Here is a 21386-nt window from a genome sequence, read left to right as displayed (position 1 = left end):
TGCAAGCAACACTAGGTTCATCCACTAATTTTCAGCCATGAGAACTCTAAATTCAGAGCACTGAAAAGGAAGTTCATCCACACAAAAGAGGAAAAAGCCTGTCAGCATTATGTGAAGGTGCAGGGGCCACATTATCCACAAGTCTAACTCATCTGAAACAGCATCATCAGATATAATAAGCTGCAAATACAGTAAAAGTCAAAAATAAAGTTTCACCTTCAGCCTTCCCTCAGTTCTGACTACTTTCATCTCAGGTATTCCCAGAGTAACACCTGTATGCAGTTACCCATCCAGACAGGGAATTAATTAGTTTCTTTGAGAAGACTGCTGCTGGCCTTAACAGTCAACATTCCCTAACCTAGCAAGTGTTCATAAAAACTAGGAGCTTTAATTCTGTAAATAAACTCTATCTCCCGCCAACCAAGGCAAACACTAGATCAAGTTTACCAAACAAAGGCAAGTGCTATCTGAGTCTTATTCAGATAGCACTTCTGATGTATGTGTCCCGTCTCTGATGAAAAGTTTCGAGAGTGAAATAAGTATGTCTTAGAACTGGGTTTATTGTAGAATGAATTAAAACTTCCACTCCTTGCAGCAGATTAAGGCATTCAGGCTACCAAATCATTCTCCTCCTAGCTCTTCAGTGAAATTAGTCAGAGCCTGTGGTCTCAACTGCCTTTCTCCTGTATGTATAGATAAGATTAGCACCTAAGCAAGAGACAGACTTCAGACTTGTGATTTCTCCAGTTCACCTTGGAGAATGACCACCCTTGAGGTTAGGGGCAGCTGCAACAGTTACATTGCAAGTCTCACTTCCTTTTCTTCTTTTGAAACTCATGCCATGAAACTAGGAAATGTCAGAATTACAAAGAAGGCTCTGTAATTCAGGTTATCCAAGATTGTCATTTGAGCTAACAGGAAGCATTTTACTCTCTCCCTCCAAAGACAGGATAGCCATTTGCTTGAGAGACAGAATACAATTCCATTTTTAATGATTTTAACTAGCAAGCCCAGCAAACCACCAATGCCATTACAGAACAAGAAACGTACTGTCTCTGGAGCAAGAGAAGTGACAGAAAACCCCCATGAATAAATCCCATTAAAGAATTGTGTTAAACTAAGTAGTACTTAGAGGTAGCACTGAATGTTGTATGAACATGTTTATATGTATAATACATACTCAGACACACATAAATATTTAATATATAAAAAAATAAAGTGCTTTCTATCAGGACCCAATGCAGGGACATTATAAAATATCTCATCAATTACAAAACAGATACAAAGAATACTACAGCAATCACACATTAAAACATTTACACAGTATGTACAATCTGGTGGGTGTCCCAAGACAAAACACCCCTTCATATACATGGTATATACATATATACTTATATTTATCAATATATTATGCCAATAGATATATTTCAAAACTTTGTTATAGACAAAAAAGCTCTACAAAAACACAACAAGGATCAAGCACACAAGTCCAAGACCAACAAAGAATTTGTTACCCTTTTCCACACCCCCACCTTCACTGTTGGGAAAGATATGCCAGTGCTCTTTTCTGGGGTGCAGTGACTCCACATCCTGCAAAGCACTGTGAGCAGCAGCTGTGAAGTTAGCATCACCAGTGGTGAGCAGATCAAATACACATGAGTAAAAATATAAGTCCTTCAGCAGCATCTTCTCATGGCACTTGGTGGTGGCAGCTTCCAGTGTGTACACTGATTGGGGATGAGCGGAACCATGCTGAGGGAGCAAGTGATCCATCACAGGTAATGGTAAGTGGCCATTATCATCGATACGTTCACTTGAAGGGCAACCATTCACACACAGCTGCAGATCCTGGCTCTCCTCATGGGCCATGACCACTTCTTGAGGCATGCGAATGGCCAGAGTTAGGTAGTGCCCAAGCTGGCGTATATACACTGTCGTTCCAATGTACCTGGCATGCATTTCGATGTATTTGCCACTGACTTTCTCCACAATTCGCAAGCTCTTGGTGTTCCCATCACCTCCACTTGTTGTACCATCAACAAAAGCTGCAGGCAAATCATCAGTCACTGCTTGGTATACTTTCTGATCTGTACAGTCTTGGTATGATTTAAAGATAATAGTTATCTGGGGGGGTGGGGTCAGGAGGAGAGGTAGAGAAAAAAAAGGAAAAGTTAGTAGAAAAAAAAATAATTTCAATCCCTTTTCCATTTTGTAACCAAACGTATCTGGGACCGCCCACTGCCTCAGAGCTTGATAGCCGTCCCCAGCTCATACCTACAGGATGAGGAAAATCGTATATATGCTTGAAACAATGTTTTACAAGATAGCAATTGTTAAATCATAGAATCATAGAACAGTTTGGGCTGGAAGCGACCTTAAAGATCAGCTAGTTGCACTGCCACAGGCAAGAACACCTTCTACTAGACCAAGTAGCTCCAAGGCCTGTCCAACCTGGCCTTGAACACTGCCAGGGATGGGGCAGCCACAGTTTCTCTGGGCAACCTGTGCCAGGGCCTCAGCACCCTCACAGGAAAGAACTTCTGCCTAAGAGCTCATCTCAATCTCTGCTCTGTAAGGTTAAGGCCATTCCCCTTGTCCTGTCCCTACAGGCCATTGTAAAAAGTCCATCTCCAGGTTGTTTGTAGGCCTTATTTAGGTATTGGATGGCTACTATAAGGTGTCCCCTTGAGCATTCTCTTCTACAGTATGAACCTGTTGGTCTTATCGCTGGCTTGGAAACAAGACTATCAGCATGTGGCAACAGCCACAAGGTCAGGAAAGGAAAAGGCTTTCTATTTAATTAAACATCAGAATTCCCTTCTGCCTGATGGTTTCTTAATGCTTTGGAATGCATCCTGCATTCACAGAGAAGCTAACTGCTAAGTAATTTTCCCCAATGTGAGGTAGCCACTATGGCAGAATCAGAACGAGACTCTGCAAAAATCACACAAAGGTACAAAAGAACTCAGCTTCCCCCACTCACAATATTCTCATAACTCCATTTACAGTGACTGTATCACCTTTGCTAGGTACACATGTTGTGGTACACTTGTTGCATGTGTTGCAGGATTAGTTGTGCGAGACTACTTTAAAGGCACTGATGTATTTAGTGCTTTATCAGCCATGAACTCAGCAGGCAGTGAGACGTCAGATATATGCCAGCTGTTCTTCTTGGTCAAGTAATTGTTTAAGGCTTCTGAATCCATCTGTCCCAGGAACTGGCAGACTTGACACTTCCAGACCACTCTTGCTAGAAAATATGCCCATGGAGAGACAAGTTAAGACTGAAAGACACGTCTCTGAAGACTGTACAGAAAATTGGGAGCACAAAGCAGTTACTCATTCTTTTAAGATTAAGACTGGCCTTTTCAACCTTTACATTTCTTTGAGTAAGCCACAACAGAAAGAGTAGGTCCTCCAGTCTTACTTGAAGGGAATCATTAAGCTGCTTGGCAGACTATAATGAGGAATCACATAGAATCACAGAACAGTTAGGGTTGGAAAGGACCTTAAGATCATCTAGTTCCAACCTCTCTGCCATGGGCAGGGACACCTCACACTAAACGATGTCACCCAAGGCTCTGTCCAACCTGGCCTTGAACACTGCCAGGGATGGAGCATTCACAACTTCCCTGGGCAAACCATTCCAGTGCCTCACCACCATAACAGTAAAGAATTTCTTCCTTATATCCAATCTAAACTTCCCCTGTTTAATCCTTAACCTGTTACTCCTTGTCCTGTCACAACAGTCCCTAATGAATAGTCCATCCGAGCATCCTTGTAGGCCCACTTCAGATACTGGAAGACTGCTACGAGGTCTCCATGCAGCCTTCTCTTCTCCAGGCTGAACAGACCCAACTTTCTCAGCCTGTCTTCATACAGGAGGTGCTCCAGTCCCCTGATCATCCTTGTGGCCTCCTCTGAACTTGTTCCAACAGTTCCATGTCCTTTTGATATTGAGGACACCAGAACTGCACACAATACTCCAACTGAGGTCTCACACCAGGGCAGAGTAGAGGGGCAGGATCACCTCCTTCGACCTGCTGGTCACGCTCCTTTTGATGCAGCCCAGGATACGGTTGGCTTTCTGGGCTGCAAGCGCACACTGCAGCTGGATCATGTTCATTTTCTCATCAACCAACACCCCCACGTCCTTCTCCTCAGGGCTGTTCTGAATCTCTTCTCTGTCCAACCTGTAGCTGAGCCTGGAATTGCTCCAAGCCAGTTGTAGGACCTAGCAACCTTGCACTTAGCATGGTTAAATTTCATAAGGTTGGCATCAGCCCACTTCACAAGTGTGTCAAGGTCCCTCTGGATGGCATTCCTTCCCTCCAGCGTATCAACTGAACCACACAGCTTGGTATCATTGGCAAACTTGCTGAGGGCACACTCAATCCCACTGTCCATGTCACTGACAAAGATAAATAAATACTGGAAACAGTTATGCTACTTCCTTTTCAGTTTCAGAGGGGAGCGACTCCTTAGAATGTTCAAACGGAATTTTGCACCAGAAATAGGTCTTTTAGTTATTATTTTCATCACTGACTGATCAAAATTACTTGCAGTATATGATTTAAGCAATCTGCTAAAAGATTCAGAGTACTCCAAAACATATTAGAAGGCGTTTTCAATCTAATATTAAACTTTTTCCTTGATGTATACTCTATAGCAACCTCACATTTTCACTTCAGTTAACCAACATACTTCTGCACTTGTTTCCTGCCCCTCTGCTCTGAAGTCGAATCTAGAGGTTAAACAAGCAGCTGATTCCAGAAAATCTGAATAAAACCTGTCCCCTCCTTAGCCTCACCTCTCCACAGCAGTTGTGCAAGACAAAAAGTCTTTCCATCTCCCTCTTTCCATTTCAACAGTTTCTCCTTTGGAATACACATACATACTCTAAACAGTATACTGTTAGCTTTCAGTGTTTAGCTTGTCCCAGCTCTTTGATGCTGTCAGTTTTTCTGTCTCTCTCACACAGACACTACGTGTTATCTTGATGTAATATGTGCCCACTTGTGCTGTATGACTGGAATCTTCCAATTATTTTTTTCTTTGTTTTAATCAGTATATAGCTAGCTTGAGATCGCCCGTACTCAAGCAACTTGGTAAACTGATCTCTGTGGACCACAATTAAGCTTGAATGTCTATGCCCAAAAATAGAGAAAATCCACAAGTGTCCTCATTCCTGCAAAGACCACCTCACAACTCTATGCTTAGTGATGTAATCTCAGCAACCCAGAGAAGAGAAACCTGAGATCTGTCAAGATATTTTTATTCCTGCATATAAACCAAACCCTGATGCAGTAAATCAGGACAGTTTTGGTGCAACAGACTATTCAAAGAAGTATGGCTGCTCAAAGAAGTATTCCTGCTTCCTCAAGCAGATTTCCATTGCTCTGCAAGGAAAAAATTATTTGAATTTTAACAGAAGTAAAGCTCTAAGTTTGCTTAGCACCTGAGCAGCTCTCTAGTCAAAAAAAGGTAATGGTTTTAATGAGACACAGTACTGGCTACTTCATAAAACAGTTAAAACAAGGCACATAACAGAATTTATCAGGAAGCAGCCACAAACTTTCTCTCCAAAGCTCCTTCCTCTGCAAGTATGAAATGCACAGTTCCAGAGACAAAGAGGAAGAATAGAAGCCTTTACCATAAGACAAGAATAGCAATAACATTGCATGCTGAATGAGGGCTGAATGACCTAGTCAAATGAAGACATCCACATACTTTGTAAGATGCTCCAGAGAATCAACAGAGACCATTAAGACTTTCCAAGGGTATATTCATATTTAAACACTGCTGCTCAAGACACTAGATTTCGATACTATGTTTTCTGTTATGTGACATCCATCTAATGCATCTAAGGACAGATCAGTAAAAGCAGAGTTCTGTAGGGTCCTTTTACTACCCACTCCTGCCTCACTCTTGCACCCTGGTACTGAGGGATACTCAAGAGCTTGTTGCAAAAGGATATGAAGCAAATTTCATGGCAAAGCTTTCACTATTTAAGTTCTCAAGGTAAAAGAAAGAATTAAATAGTGGAAAAGTTTATTTCAAACAAATGTAACATGTCTAATACACGTACACGTACCTATAGTGCTTTCTGTAGTGTTCTGCTCTGGCTGGGTTTTAAGAACACCCTTGCAAATCTGCTCATGCATCACTGTTTATGGACTAGAAACAAGCCTTTCTAAACCTAGGACAGGCAAATCCAAATAGCAGAATCTTCAGATGTAGAAAGGCTGGGATTTTTTTAAAGTACCAGTGTCTGAGCCTTGTTCTCACATATAAAGCTCTTAAGCTACTGCAGCAAGGAACCTTAAAAGATGAAAATAAGGTTGAATCGTCAGTTAAGTCTCTGGAACAATAAACAAATACTAGTTATACTAAGAGTCCTGAAACAAAACAAACAAACCCCTTGCACTTGAAATATTTAATTTTGGACTTCCATCATCCCACTCCTACTGATGCCAGTAACATCATCCTCACTGAGTGTACTAGTCACAGAGATTACTTCAGTCCCACTGCACATACAAAGATGGTGCTACTGAGGTGCTAAAGTGAAGTTTCTAGAAAGCCTTCATGTATTTGTAGAAGGTGCTCGGCTTGTGTGCATTATAACAACACTTTCAACTCTGATTTCTCATATTAGTCTTCACTACCACCATAACATAATTACAGTTCTGTACGTATGACTATACGTTAGGATTTTACTACGCATTTTGTAGAATAAAAACCATTTAGGCTGGAAAAGACCTTAAGATCAGCAAGTCCAACCATTAATCTAACACTACACCGTCCACCACTAAACCATGTCCTTAAGCGCCACATCTACCCATCCTTTAAGCACCTCCAGGGATGATATATCAAACACTTCCCAGGCAGCCTGCCAGTATTTGACAATCCTTCTGGTGAAGAACTTTTCCCAATATCCAGTTTAAACATTTCCTGGCACAGCTAGAGGCCATCACCTCTTGTCCTGTCACTTGTTACTTGGGAAAAGAAACTGACCCCACTTCACTACAACCTCCTTTCAGCTAGTTGTAGAGAGTGGTAAGGTCTTCCCTCAGACTCCTTTTTTCCAGGCTGAACAATCCCAGTTTCCTCAGTTGCACCTTTTAAAGCTTCTTTTCTAGTCCCTTCACCAACTTCATCCTTGTTCCCACTCCAGACTTCAGACTTCCCCAAGCCTATAGTTTTGCATGGGGTTGTTGTGACCCACATGCAGGGCCCAGCACTTTGCCTTATTGAATTTCTTACAGCTGGCCTCAGCCCATTGATCCAGCCTGTCCAGATCCCACTTTTTACCTTCAAGCAGATCAACACTCTCATCCAACTTAGTGTCATCTGCAAACTTACTGAGGATGCGCTTGATCCACTCATCCATATATCCACAGTGTGGGGGGAAGGAAAGGGGATGGTGAGCGAGTGGCTGTGTGGTTCTGAGTTACCAGCTGGGCTTAAACCACGACAGTCCCCCAACAAAACTGTAATATGTACTACTTGTGAGAAGTAAAGACAAATTCATCTTTAGCTTAGGTAGGATGTTCATAAAAATAAAAAAAAAAAAAAGAAAAGAAAAATCATGCATGATCAGTTATCTGATGATCCTACTCAGAACAACTGAATGGTAACTGCAGGACAAATGTTTTAATATTCCTCAAAGGAGACTTAGTACACTGCTCAGTCTGCAGTGATTTTCTGCAAAAATAGAAACCATGCTGCAAGAGAGATTTTGACTCCAGGAAAAAAGAACATTAGACCCAATGTTCCTTTACTCTGATAATATCATCAATTCCCAGTTTCAAAGTTATAGGATTACTAAAATTCTCTACAGTAGAAGTTCTGTGGTTTTTTTTCCTTCTCTGTCCTTCCATTCACTGTCACCCTTAAGCTACCCACTGTGAAACACTCAGATAGGAAAAACTCCATTTCCAAATACTGCAAACAAGAAGGAAAGTTTTCCATAGTCAAGCCCAAGCATCTCTGCCTCATTTGCTATTCAGGGATACTACAATAGTGATATCCAGAACACCTGTCACAGCAATGAAACCCAAGAAAGACTTTGCACCCCTCCACATAAAGCACACAATAAATAAATTAAAAAATGTATTTAATGTATTATACAATACCCTTCCTACCTGCTCCCTATATCACCCCTTGTTGTAGCCATTTATGCTCAGAAAATCCACAAACTGCTCTCAGGAGAGGGTAGCTCCTCATAGCTGAGGAAATAAGGCAAAAAATTCCAGTAACCTATCCAAAACTCATACAGAAAATCCATCAGAAAGAAAAAGAGTTTTAACCCAGTTTCCCTGTTACTTAGCGATGATTCTTCATTCTCCAGCTGAAAGGCCATAGGATCCTATGCCAAGGGGCACAAGCACATCAGACAAGGTCAAAAATAGAACAGAGTTTCAATTTTCAGCTACACCACAAAACAGAATAACTTTGTTCACTATGAATAGAGATCTTGTTACCATCACAAATAAGCAAAATGACTACAAACTGCCAAGAGTATTTTGTGAATAAATACACAACTCCCTCAAGAGATGTATCCTTCCCATTAGAGAATTAAAGGAAGAGTTTCCCTGCTCCTCATACATTGCTACCAGATGGGGTGGGCACAGCAGGAAACATATCCTTATTCTTCACATTCTTCCTTAAAAGTCTCCTTCTCTCTTGTCGGTTATGAATTCACTGGATAGCCCTCAGACTACCGGGGTTATTCAGTCTTGTAAGTTTTGGATGCAAGGCAACTTACTTTACACATAATGCCCCCTTCATTGCAGATTCCCTTAAAGCTTGATACACCAGAAAAGTATGATAAATTTGAAGGCACAAACTACCGGCAAGGGCAAGTGATGATATATCCCTTTCAAAAGCACAACTGCATATGGGTTGAAGATTAAATATTCTATTCCTATAGTCTGCTAAATCATTTCCCCTAAAAAAAGTGCATTCAGGAGCATCTGAATTTTCTGCTCTTCTTGTCTTTGCTTTCATTAGGTCTGCTTTAGACTGGATTAAGTAAGCTAGTATTTGCTTCAGCTTCTGCACAATTTACATTCTGCACAAACCTTTGTCATCTTTCCCATTAAGCACCTATGTCAAATACCCACAATGAAAAAGCTGTGAGACTAACAGTGGTTAATGTTCTGGAAACTATTAACATGTTCTCAGCTAGGGAAAAAGTACTACACAGCTTAAAGTCACTAAATTTCTCTTAGGAGCAGTTGAAGATGCCTTAAGCTAACCTGTGGCTGAAATTAGGAAAGTACACCCAGCAGTAGATGGTCCACCACCACAACTAAAATGGACTACTTGCAGAGAAAAATGTTACAGGAATGAAACTAGAAGCAGCAGTGTAGTTTAAAAAGCCTTTTTTGTATCATTTTGTAGCAGCATTCTCCAGAAAGAAATAAAGGAGTTAAGACAGCTATTAAAACTTATCTTGCTAAGCTACTTGCATGTTCAAACAACCTTATTTTCCTACAAACAGGTGTGCTGATGAGTTTGATTATCTGGCAAAGAAAGAAAAAAACTCAAGGACTCTACAACATCTATCGGATATTAACACAGACATTTCTAATACCTTAAGCCATGTATCTTATTTAATTGCTTCTGCACACTTAGCTGTACTTGTGCAACAGTAAGGATGGTAAAATACTATTACAGGAGAAAAAAATGTATTATCACTTTTTCCAGAATGACAAGTCAAAGAAAGACACAAAAACAATGAGAATAAAGACAGAAGGTATGCCTTTTAAATGTACATATAGACATTCATTTCCTGAAGTTCTCCTCTTGGTTATCTGTTTAAGGAGACACATACCAGCATAACATGCTACCATAGTCAATCATTCTCAGAATGCGGCTAAGGGTAAGATCATTACCTATTACAATCAGACACCACCTACACAATTCATACACAAAATTACTCTCAACTTTCTTCTCCAGTACTACCAGTAACAGGAAATGAAGAACATTCCACAAGACTTTAGCAAAACTGAGAATAAAAGCCTACTGCAGATTATGAAATGCAGCTTTTTCTTGTGCTTATTTAAGTAGCCACTGGAGCAGATTTCAATGGACCAAAGTCTCTTTTGTAAAGCTTACTCAGGTTAGCCTCATTCTCTTCATTTGGTAGTCCTTCAGATGTCACTCACAATACAGACTGCTCTTGGAACAGGCACAAGTTGGGAAAAGGCAATTCTGAATTTCAGTAATCTATCAATCCAGCCTCTGGCAAATGCAAAAATTTATCTAACTCATACAAACATTGACATTAGTCAGTACCTCAGAAACCAGCATGAATGAAACAACAAAACTGATTTTCAATTATCACTGCACAGTCATCTCCATGGAAGATGTGCAGGTTCTAACCTACTGTGAACCGCACCATCTACTCCTAGCCTGGCCAAAAAACAAACAAAAAAACAACAGAAAACCCCACCCCAACCTACTTCTGAGCTTAACAAAACAGTGAAAATTCTTAAATATTGATGGTCTTCAAACTGTGTACACATAACATGACCTACCTTGCAAATGCCAGAGCTACACTACCAAAGTTATAAAAAGGCCATTTCACTCCAAAAAGGGAACAAGATATATGACAACATCAGCTTCAACTGCAGGTTCAAGTAATTTCTTTTACTTATAGAAAGATGCCCCCAAAAGTTCAGAGCATTTTTCAGCCCTAGATGAAAAATCTAAGGACATCTTAGCCAGGCACATGCTTTACACTGCCTTATTTTTTTTTCAAATAGACACACTTGCTATCTGCCTTCAGCAGAAAGAGACAAGTACTTTTCTTAAGCTAAGGAAATGGTATAAGTTATCACTACTAGGAATATGCATTGCTCTTCTAGCCACCTCAAGTGGCTGAGAGGAGTAATGTTGAGTCTTGCCAGTCTGAACAGGGATTTACACACTGAGCATAATTTTCAGGCTGCTGCTTCTTTAGTAAACCCAAGATACTAAATGTTCTGAGAACCATTTGTCATCAACATAATTTTTCTGTTGCCCCCTCTCAATTCTTAGCAGTTCCCCTTCTTGTCTCTTCTCTGAGCCCTCAGTGTCTTGGTAACTCGTGTTGTGCCACTCAGTTTTTTTTTTGTTTTCTACCTTTACAGCTACACAATTTAGAGAATTAATGAAAAGCAGACTTAGACTCTTTCCCTCCTTCTTGCCTGATACTTCTACAAAGTGCAGAGGCAGTCACAGATGCTGCAATCTAACAGCTGTTTTAAAGCATTACAATGTTAAATGTAAAGGCTTAAATGTAAGTATTACAGGCTTATGTTGTGATATGTACAGGATTTGCTTGTGCTGAGGAGGAGCATAAAAAAGAAAGCGACTCGTTTTAAGTTTTCATTTTCAGAAGGGATTAGTAGTTTTACTTTCTTAGACTACTGCATAGAAGATTCTAAAGGTACTACACTTCTTAACTGTTAAGTGACTTACTCTACTGCCTCAGTCTTTCATTTCAGCATGCATGCATAGTGCTTAAGAACAATTCATACCTTATTTGTAGCAGTAGCGCTGGATCCTGCTACCACAGGCACATTGGTCACTTGCACTGATAAGAAGTTATTGTCTATAAGAGGCCAAGCACCTTCCACTTTGCATGTCTGGAAGTGATCCTTAAAAGTTCTCAGATGAGGATCACCAAACAAGCCACAAAATAGGTAAGTAGGGGGAGCAGTCTTCTCCCCGCCCTGATGTTCTCTGGTTTCTGGGTGGCCACTGTAATTGCAGGAATCATAGGTTACTTCAGGGTCGCTGGATGATGTGGGTCCATTTTTGGAACAGTTTCTCTGGCTCATGAGATCACTGATCCCAAGTACTGCAGAATGGTAAACTAGGTTTCCACGGCATACTTTGGAATTGAGATAGGTACAGGCAGAGTATGCTCGCAGGGCCTTGCAGAACTCCAAATCAAAGCTCTCAAGAGCCGAATTTAGATGTGAAGTTAAGGATACAAAATCAGTGGTGCACTTCTGGATTCGACAAGGTGTTTGCCGCTGGCCATCACCTAAGCACAAAACAGATGGCAGAAAGAAATCAAGCAAACCTCTTAGATTGCAATACCCCATGACATACCCACAGGTACTGTAGAAAATAACCTGAAAACAACTTACAGTGCTCATCCATTAATGAAACACCATGTAATAGAGAAAAAGGGGTTGAGGGACAGAAAGACAGCAATACAGACCATCTCAATGGCTGAGATGACCCACGCATGACTTAACTGTTACTTGATATTGTCTAGACAGAAATTAAAAGCACTAGCTCCTGCCAAGTGAGAGCCCAGCATTTCTTTCCAGATATCAAGGTAATGATGTGATTCTGCGCTTAAGTTAATCACTTAGTCAATAAGCAAGTCTCCATTTTGTCTTTCGATACTTTACACAAGTTACTCAACTTTTAAACAGAATCCTGCTCTTCTGAAGAATGTGGTAAAGGCAGCAAGCAATAAACGTTCAGACAAAAACAGACTGAATGAACCAAAGTTTCTCTTCTACAAAGCAAGGTGGGGGGGGAAGGATGGCAGGGAAGCAGGCTTAAGTTTGCTTTATTTCCCTGGCATTGCCATAAGCTTCACTGCTCACCTTCTGCAACTTATGAACAAGAAAACCCACAGCTGACTGAAATGCATATTGCCAGCTAAGGAATCCATACACTGCAATAGCAGTATGTCTTACTGGGCAATTCAGTAATAAGATTAGAAGCAAAGAAACTCTCCCCACAAAAAAACTTTACGACTTATCAGATGTGCACAACAGGTACACACTTCAGTTTACATGAACAAACCAGTTATACCTTATCTGATCAGCTGATTCCCACAAAAAAAGCATAATTACCATCCCAGCAAGCAAACTGGAGTTTTACAGCCCTCTCCTCCACAGCCCTCATTGTCATGAACTGATTCTTCCAGATTTTCACTGGCAGTTAACAGTCTTCTGTAGGTAATTTCTATACAAGAAGAAGCAGAAACAAATGAGACTGCACCCTGCACTAAGGAAACAACAGACCCATGTTTCACAGGGGTTAAAATTAGGAGTACCCCAGTCAAAAGAGAGATCATGTTTCTTCCCATCCAAAGACCTGAGAACAGCCTTAACAGAAAATGGACCTTCATAAAAAGTATGTGCAAGACTTCATCCAATAGCTTAGGGGAGAGGGGAATAATCAAATTCTAGTTTTCAGATACACAAACAAAAACCCCTGTGCCTAGCAAAATACCCAAAATATCTACTAGAAAAACGTTGCACTTATCTGTTATTTTATTACCTATAAAATTCAGCTGTGCATATATTAATGTGTCATTTCTAACTGACATAAAGCATATTTTGAACACCACAAAAATGCTTACGAAGATTCATGGAAATATCTTTGGGATTCTTGGGACACTTAATAGAGAAAATACCTAACAGATATTCTTTTCCTTCCTTTCAAACCGTTTTTCTACTTTGCCCACTTGCTTTGTGTGTCCTCTAAGTAAAACAGGCATGGGTCCAGTCTGACTTCTGACTTGATGGCCTATTTAAAATAATCCTGAACTCCTGAGACACCAGGAGTGGAAAATGGACTGAATAGTAATGTAGCACTCCTCATTTTTAAACACAGTTACTTTCTGCAATTCACAGTGATAAGAGGTTAGATACCAGCAATTTCTTTGCTTTGCCCTTAGCTAACCCTCCTGTGAGTCAGCACTCACATGACTTACTCTGAATATCAAAACCATGAATTTAAGGGCAACATGTTTTGCCAGTGATGTGTAGCTAACACAAATCTCCCATCAAAATTCCAAGACAACACAGAGTAGAAGGAGGAAGGCTCTAACCTAAAGCCAAGCATGACCATGAATGAGCAAGGTCCTACACCTGGGTCAGAGCAATCCCAGGCACAGCTACAGGTTGGGCAAAAAGGAAATTCATGGTAGTGCTGTGGAGAAGGACTTGGGGGTGTTAGTCAATGAGAAAATGAACACGAGCCAGCAGTGTGCACTCACAGCACAGAAAGCCAACCGTATCCTGGGCTGCATCAAAAGGAGCGTGACCAGCAGGTCAAAGGAGGTGATCCTGCCCCTCTACTCTGCTCTCGTGAGACCTCAGTTGGAGTACTGTGTGCAGTTCTGGTGTCCTCAACATAAAAAGGACATCAAACTGTTGGAACAAGTCCAGAGGAGGGCCATGATCCTCATGATCAGGGGATTGAGGCACTTCCTGTATGAAGACAGGCTGAGAAAGCTGGGGCTGTTCAGCCTGGAGAAGAGAAGGCTGCATGGAAACCTCATAGCAGCCTTCCAGTACCTGAAGGGGCCTACAGGGATGCTGGTGAGGGACTATTCATTAGGGACTGTAGTGATAGGACAAGGGGTAAAGGGTTGAAACTTAAACAGCAGAGGTTTAGACTGGATATAAGGAAGAAATTCTTTACTGTTATGGTGGTGAGGCACTGGAATGGGTTGCCTGGGGAGACAGTGAATGCTCCATCCCTGGCAGTATTCAAGGCCAGCTTGGACAAAGCCTTGGGTGACATCGTTTAGTGTGAGGTGTCCCTGCCCATGGCAGAGGGGTTGGAACTAGATGATCTTAAGTTCCTTTCCAACCCTAACTATTCTATGATTCTATGATTCTCACTTCATCTTTGCTCAAGTGATGTGTAGCTTTGCAAAAGAACGGAGTGGGGGGTAAGGGAGAATAATAAAATTCTGGTTTTCAGATACACAAACAAAAATCCCCAATGCCAAGCAAAATCACACAGGCAACACTGGTCAACAGCCTGATTGTCAAAGCATCAAAACTTCGTGTATTTCCTTTCAGTTATGATTTGTGATATTATTTTAATCACATACAAGTCTAGCTGAGCAAGTCAGTCAAGTTATTAAATAGTCTAACAAATCTGTTCTGCACACTCCTCGCAACTTTAGGAAATCTGCTTTGTGCTTTCAGTGCGCTCTTGGTACAGAGGGGGGTGAATGAACAGCGACTTGATTAAATGGGATGACTTTTCCCTATAATTTATTTCATTAAGACTATAAAATATATAAAAGAGCTCAAGTTAGAGAAAAACGTTTTCACAGAACTACAACTTCCCAGATCACTTCCGAGTTGAAAGCAGAGATCACTTTAGCAAGCACCTCCAGTGTGCGGGGCAACTTTCACCTCCTTCCCAACGTTTACAGTCTGCCAGGCAAACGCTGGCTCCACCTGAAGCAAAAAGCAACAGCGGTTCCCTGTGTCCTGAGGCAGGACGCCGCACAGCCCGGCTTCTCTCACCCATCACTTCCAGCTCTGCTTTCCCCTTCCCACCCTCAAGCTGCCCCTCGCCCGGTACCTGAGCCCAGCAGTGGCCCCAGGGTGGCGAGGAGACAGACGGCGGCAAGCGATGCGCGGCGCGGCGGCTCAGCACAGGCGGCGCGGGAAGGCCCAGCTCTCCCCATGCCCATCCATGCAGGTCCCCGGACTGGCGGCGGAACGGGGCCGTGGCATGAGGCGGCAGGAGGGCAACCACCTCCGTGTGGCTTCCTCTCCTTCCTTCAAAGGCACGGCGACGAGGGCACACAGCGGGGCGGACGCGGGGCTGCACGGCACGGCTGTAGAAGGAAATGCGCACAAAGAGAAGGAGCCGGTGAGGGGGGGAAGGAAGGGGTGAAGGAGGAGGCAAACGCGGGTGCGCCTACCGCATCCCCATACAGCCCACCGGCCTCCCGCTTACTGTGCCCGCCCCCCACGACTCTCCACCCTTCTAGGGCCGCCGCTTCCCATTGCCTATCCGGCCTGTCCGACAAGCCCCGCGACGGCTCACCCCCTCGCGCCTTGCCTTCTGCCCTGCGGGGCGCTGCGCAATAAACCACTCCCCCCACCCCGTCCAGCCGGACACGGACACGCTTACTGCCAACCGCAGCGGTGCCCAGGGGCGCTCCCGGCGGATGGGATTGGCTGCGCCAGCAATATGGGTGACGGGAGGGGTTGCGGTGCTAAGTGTAACCGCCAACGGTCGCGCGCAGGCCGGCCAGGTGCGGGTGAGGGGTGTTGCGGTGGCAAGGCTGGACCGGGCCGCACAGGTAGAACAGCAGCTGGAGACGCATGGGTAAAACTTCCTGCAGGCTGACCCGCCCCAGCACAAGCGACGTCTGCGGGTACACCCTCTTCCTCTGCATCCGGCCACTCATAGGGTAGAAGTCCCAACACTACCAGTTAGTGGTCACTCACCCAAGGCACATCTCATAGTACCGCAGAACAGTTTGGGCTTGAAGGGCCCTTTAAAGCTCATCCGGTTCCAGCCCCCTGCCATTAACAGAGACACCTTCCAGTAGCGCAGGTTGCTACAAGCCCCATCCAACTTCAATGGCTAAAGCCATTTACGTGATTTATTTGTGGACAAAAACTGACAGGACTTTCATTAGGTCAAATCATAGAATCATAGAATAGTTAGGGTTGGAAAGGACCTTAAGATCATCTAGGTCCAACCCCCCTCTGCCATGGGCAGGGACCCCTCACACTAAACCGTATCAGCCAAGGCTTCATCCAGCCCGGCCTTGAACACTGCCAGGGATGGAGCATTCACTGTCTCCCCAGGCAACCCATTCCAGTGCCTCACCACCATAACAGTAAAGAATTTCTTCCTTATATCCAGTCTAAACCTCTGCTGTTTTAAGTTTCAACCCGTTACCCCTTGTCCAGTCACTACAGTTCCTAATGAATAGTCCCTCACCAGCACCCTTATAGGCCCCTTCAGATACTGGAAGGCTGCTATGAGGTCTCCATGCAGCCTTTTCTTCTCCAAGCTGAACAGCCCCAGCTTTCTCAGCCTGTCTTCATACAGGAAGTGCCTCAATCCCCTGATCATGAGGATCATGGCCCTCCTCTGGACTTGTTCCAACAGTTTGATGTCCTTTTTATGTTGAGGACACCAGAACTGCACACAGTACTCCAACTGAGGTCTCACGAGAGCAGAGTAGAGGGGCAGGATCACCTCCTTTGACCTGCTGGTCACGCTCCTTTTGATGCAGCCCAGGATACGGTTGGCTTTCTGGGCTCCAAGCGCACACTGCAGCCGGATCATGTTCATTTTCTCATCAACCAACACCCCAAGTCCTTCTCCCCAGGACTGCTCTGAATCTCTTCTCTGTCCAACCTGTAGCTGAGCCTGGGATTGCTCCAACCCAGGTGTAGGACCTTGCACTTGGCATAGTTAAACTTCATAAGGTTGGCATCAGCCCATCTCACAACTACTGAGTGTTGTCTGCATGATGCAGTCACATCTGACTGATGTGAGGACTCATCTGCAGTTGATGCCATAAAGCCCCTGGGAAGGGTAAATTTCATGTCAGTCACAAATCCTTTGTAGTACCTCATCACAGCTTAATTATTCATTCATCATTTGGCTGTCACACAGCACCAAAAGTGTTCTGACATATGCTACTCAGGGCATACTTTTTTTCCTCCACAGACAATTCAGCATGTGAGCATTTGGTGCCACTTTAGAATAGGAAATTACGAGTCCTTCTTTTGGACAAAAGACTTGTCCATTTTCTTACTCAAGGGAAGCTCTTTACTCAAGGAAAGCATCTTTCTTCCTAAACACAGCCCATACCACAAAAAGTAGACCAGTTATTTCATTTCAACACCTTCAGGCTCACTAGGAAAGTTGTGAGACAAGGGAAGGAAACAAATATACACAAGTATCTTACAGAACCTGCAGTTGCAACTCTTTGCTATACAATGGCCATTTGAAGTTTTGGAACTAGAGGGGTATAGTTTGTCTGGGTATATATTATACAAGTCTGGGTATCTACCTGAATTGCCATGCCAGCCTTTGCACTGTCAGTTTTGTACCTTAGCAAGGAACCTATGAGAGAGGGACTCCAAACTGCTTTCTTGGCTCTTATTTTCCCACTTAAGCTCAAGATGCACTGACAAAACAATGGGAAAACTTGCAACAGTGATGTCAGTCTCTGACTACTCTGTGGATTCATAAAGATTCTTGAAGTTCATATAGAATCATAGAATAGTTAGAGTTGGAAAGGACATTAAGATCATCTAGTTCCAACCTCCCTGCCATGGGAATATAACACAAACACTTTTGAAGCTGACAAAATATCAAATTTTTGAGGAAAACAAAAATTTAAATCTTCTTCTATTTAGACAGTTTCACAGCTTTCAGTTTCTCCTTTTCATCACAAACTTGGAGTAGATCACCAAGTGATTGCTATAATGAGCTATAGACACATGGTTCAAGTTGTATATTAGTACCTTAGTCATATGGCAGTAGTTTTTCTGCCACTGAAATCATACTACCAAGCCACATACAACTAGCTCTGCTTCCTGCCAAAGCAAAGGGGGTTGTGTCCCAACAACTCAAGCTACTCTGGTGTAACTGGAATACTTCAGGTTGTGTTCTAGAAAACCCAGTGACATTGAGAACCATGAATGTTTGGTACATCCAGGTATGACGTATAAAAGGTCTGCCAAAACAGGGGAAAGGTATCTGTACAGGGTTAAAAGTGTATGACTGCACTGTAGGAGGGTTAATTACTCTAGTTTACTAAGCAGGATCTCAGTGATGCACAGACACATATCATCCTGACAGCAAGCTGCCATTTCCAGCTGTGTAAAATGGTACAAGTTTTGTAACTCCCAGAGAGCTCAGAAGCGTTCTGTTCTGTCCTTTTCTGTTCCCCTGTAATCAGCAGGAATTTGACTATTATCTTTCAGAGCAGCTTATCTAAGCCAGCAATAAGACAGTGTAAGCTGAGTTAAAAGACCATCCAGTCAGCTTCCTGTCAAATTTGTGCTCTAATGAAATTCATTCTGCAGGTACTGTTGGTCTTCATCAGCTTTATAAACCATTCAGCTACATTATGCCTTTTTACTGCATAGAAACAGTTATGCATATGTCCCAGTATTTGTGGAATGGATGGTTGCTACATGCTGAAGATTTGCCAGTATCTTTTCTACCTTTTCATCAAAATAACTGCTCCTTAGGCACTTATTCCACCTTGAAATAATAAATTATTTAATTTGGTAGGGGTCATTTTGTGCACTTTTTAATTTTTGTTTGTTTTTTTTATTTTATTTGGTTTTGGGGTTTTTTTGTTTGGTTTTGTTGTTCTTTTGTTTGTTTATTTGGGTTTTTTAATGTTTGCTCAGGTTTTGATTGGGGTAGAGTCAATTTCTTCATAACAGCTCATATGGTGCTGTGCTTTGGATTTGTGACCAAAACAATGTTGACAACATGTGGCTGTTTTGCCTGTTACTGAGCAGTGCTTATGCAGCATCAAAGCTTTCTCTGCTTCTTATGCTGCTCCCTCAGTGGGTGGCTGGAGGTGTGCAAAATGTGGGAGAAGATGCAGAAAGCTGACACCAACCAATGGGATATACCTTCCATACAGCCTTGTGCTTGGCAATAAAAGCTGGGGAAAAGAAAGGATGTGTGTGTGCATTTATATTATGGCATTTGTTCTCCCATGTAACTGTTGTGTGTGATGGTGCCCTGCTTCCCTGGAGATGGCTGAATACCTGTCTGCCAATGGAAACCTAATTCCTTGTTTTGATTTACTTGCACACACAAATTTTGCTTTGCCTATTAAACTGTCTTCATCTTAACCCATGAGCTTCTGCACTTTCACTCTTATGATTCTTTTACCCATCCCACTGTGTGGGAGTGAGCAAGTGTCTGCATGGGGCTTAGCTGCCTGTTTGGGCCTAACCCACAACAAGGTTTTAGATCATTTAAGGTGTAGTAGTGTTTAGAAGTGTACACTATTTAAGTAAGGTAATGATTATATGTACTGAATAATGAACTGAATATTTTATTTTACTATCACTATACTTATATTTTATATTACTGTCAATATCTTTATATACTATTTACTATCACTATCTTTGTTATTTATCTAAAAACAATTTACCCACTTCAGAGCTTCTTATTGTAAGGTCAGATAGATCACACAGACCTATTACTTGCTTAATAACAAGCAGACCTTTCCAGCATTAAGTACAGACTGAAATTCAACAGTAGCAGCTGAAAAATAACTCTATTTAGAAAAGCAATCAACCTTCTTTTTGGGTAAGGAGATATGGATTAGGAGCTGATGAGAAAAATTCACAGGAAAAAAGAGGCTTATAAAAGGTGGAAGCAAGGACAGGCGGTCTGGTATGAATACAGGGATGTTGTCCAGGAAGTTAGGGACTGGGTTAGGAAAGCTAAGGCCCAGTTAGAGCTAAACTTGGCTAGGGATGTTAAAGATAACAGGAAGGGATTTTATAGGTATGTAGCCCCTAAAAAACAGACTACGGACAATGCAGGCCCCCTCTGTAAGCTTTTGGGAGAACTGGCTACACAGGATTTGGAGAAGGCTGAGGTTCTGAATGGCTTCTTTGCCTCGGTCTTCACTGGCAAGGGCTCTGAACGCACCACCCAAGTATTGGAAGGCAGACACAGGGACTGTGAAAATCTAGACCTTGGGCCCACTGTACATGAGGATCTGGTTCGAGATCATCTTAAGAACCTGAATGTACACAAGTCCATGGGCCCTGATGAAATCCATCCACGGGCCCTGAAGGAGCTGGTGAATGAAGTTGCAAAGCCACTGGCCATCATATTTGAAAAATCATGGCAGTCAGGTGAAGTTCCCAAAGACTGGAAAAAGGAAAATATAACCCTCATTTTCAAGAAGGGGAAAATGGGTGACCTGGGGAATTACAGACCAGTCAGTCTCACCTCTGTGCCTGGCAAAATCTGGGAGCAGATTCTCCTAGAAGGCATTTTAGGGCACATGAAGAACAATAAGGTGTTTGGTGACAGCCAGCATGGCTTCACTAAGGGGAAATCCTGCCTGACCAATTTGGTGGCCTTCTATGACAGGGCTACAGAACTGATGGACAGAGGTGGAGCAGTTGACGTCATCTACTGGACTTGTGCAAAGTGTTCGACACTCCCACATGACATCCTTGTCTCTAAATTGGAGAGACATCAATTTGATGGATGGACCACTCAGTGGATAAAGAACTGGCTGGATGACCGCATGCAGAGAATTGTGGTCAACAGTTCAATGTCCAGCTGGAGACCAGTAATGAATGGTTTTAACCATGCCAAGTGCAAGGTCCTACACCTGGGTCAGAGCAATCCCAGGCTCAGCTACAGGTTGGACAGAGAAGAGATTCAGAGCAGTCCTGGGGAGAAGGACTTGGGGTGTTGGTTGATGAGAAAATGAACATGATCCGGCTGCAGTGTGCGCTTGGAGCCCAGAAAGCCAACCGTATCCTGGGCTGCATCAAAAGGAGCGTGACCAGCAGGTCGAAGGAGGTGATCCTGCCCCTCTACTCTGCTCTCGTGAGACCTCAGTTGGAGTATTGTGTGCAGTTCTG

The 21386-nt window shown here is 42.8% G+C and overlaps 1 protein-coding gene across 1 annotated transcript; it reads right to left on the bottom strand.

The window, feature by feature from the left end:
- Positions 1 to 1007: 1007 nt before the first annotated feature.
- Positions 1008 to 15630, bottom strand: RGMB (repulsive guidance molecule BMP co-receptor b). Its single transcript, XM_005152311.2, has 3 exons — positions 15349 to 15630; positions 11529 to 12040; positions 1008 to 2124 (listed from the first exon to the last, which is right to left on the bottom strand). Exons 1-3 carry the CDS (start codon positions 15458 to 15460, stop codon positions 1456 to 1458), a joined length of 1293 nt encoding a protein of 430 aa, XP_005152368.2. The 5' UTR covers positions 15461 to 15630; the 3' UTR covers positions 1008 to 1455.
- Between the last annotated feature and the right edge of the window lie 5756 nt (positions 15631 to 21386).

This window comes from Melopsittacus undulatus, chromosome Z (genome assembly GCF_012275295.1).
Source record: "Melopsittacus undulatus isolate bMelUnd1 chromosome Z, bMelUnd1.mat.Z, whole genome shotgun sequence".
NCBI lineage: Eukaryota > Metazoa > Chordata > Aves > Psittaciformes > Psittaculidae > Melopsittacus > Melopsittacus undulatus.
This window is presented reverse-complemented; position numbering and strand designations above follow the sequence as displayed.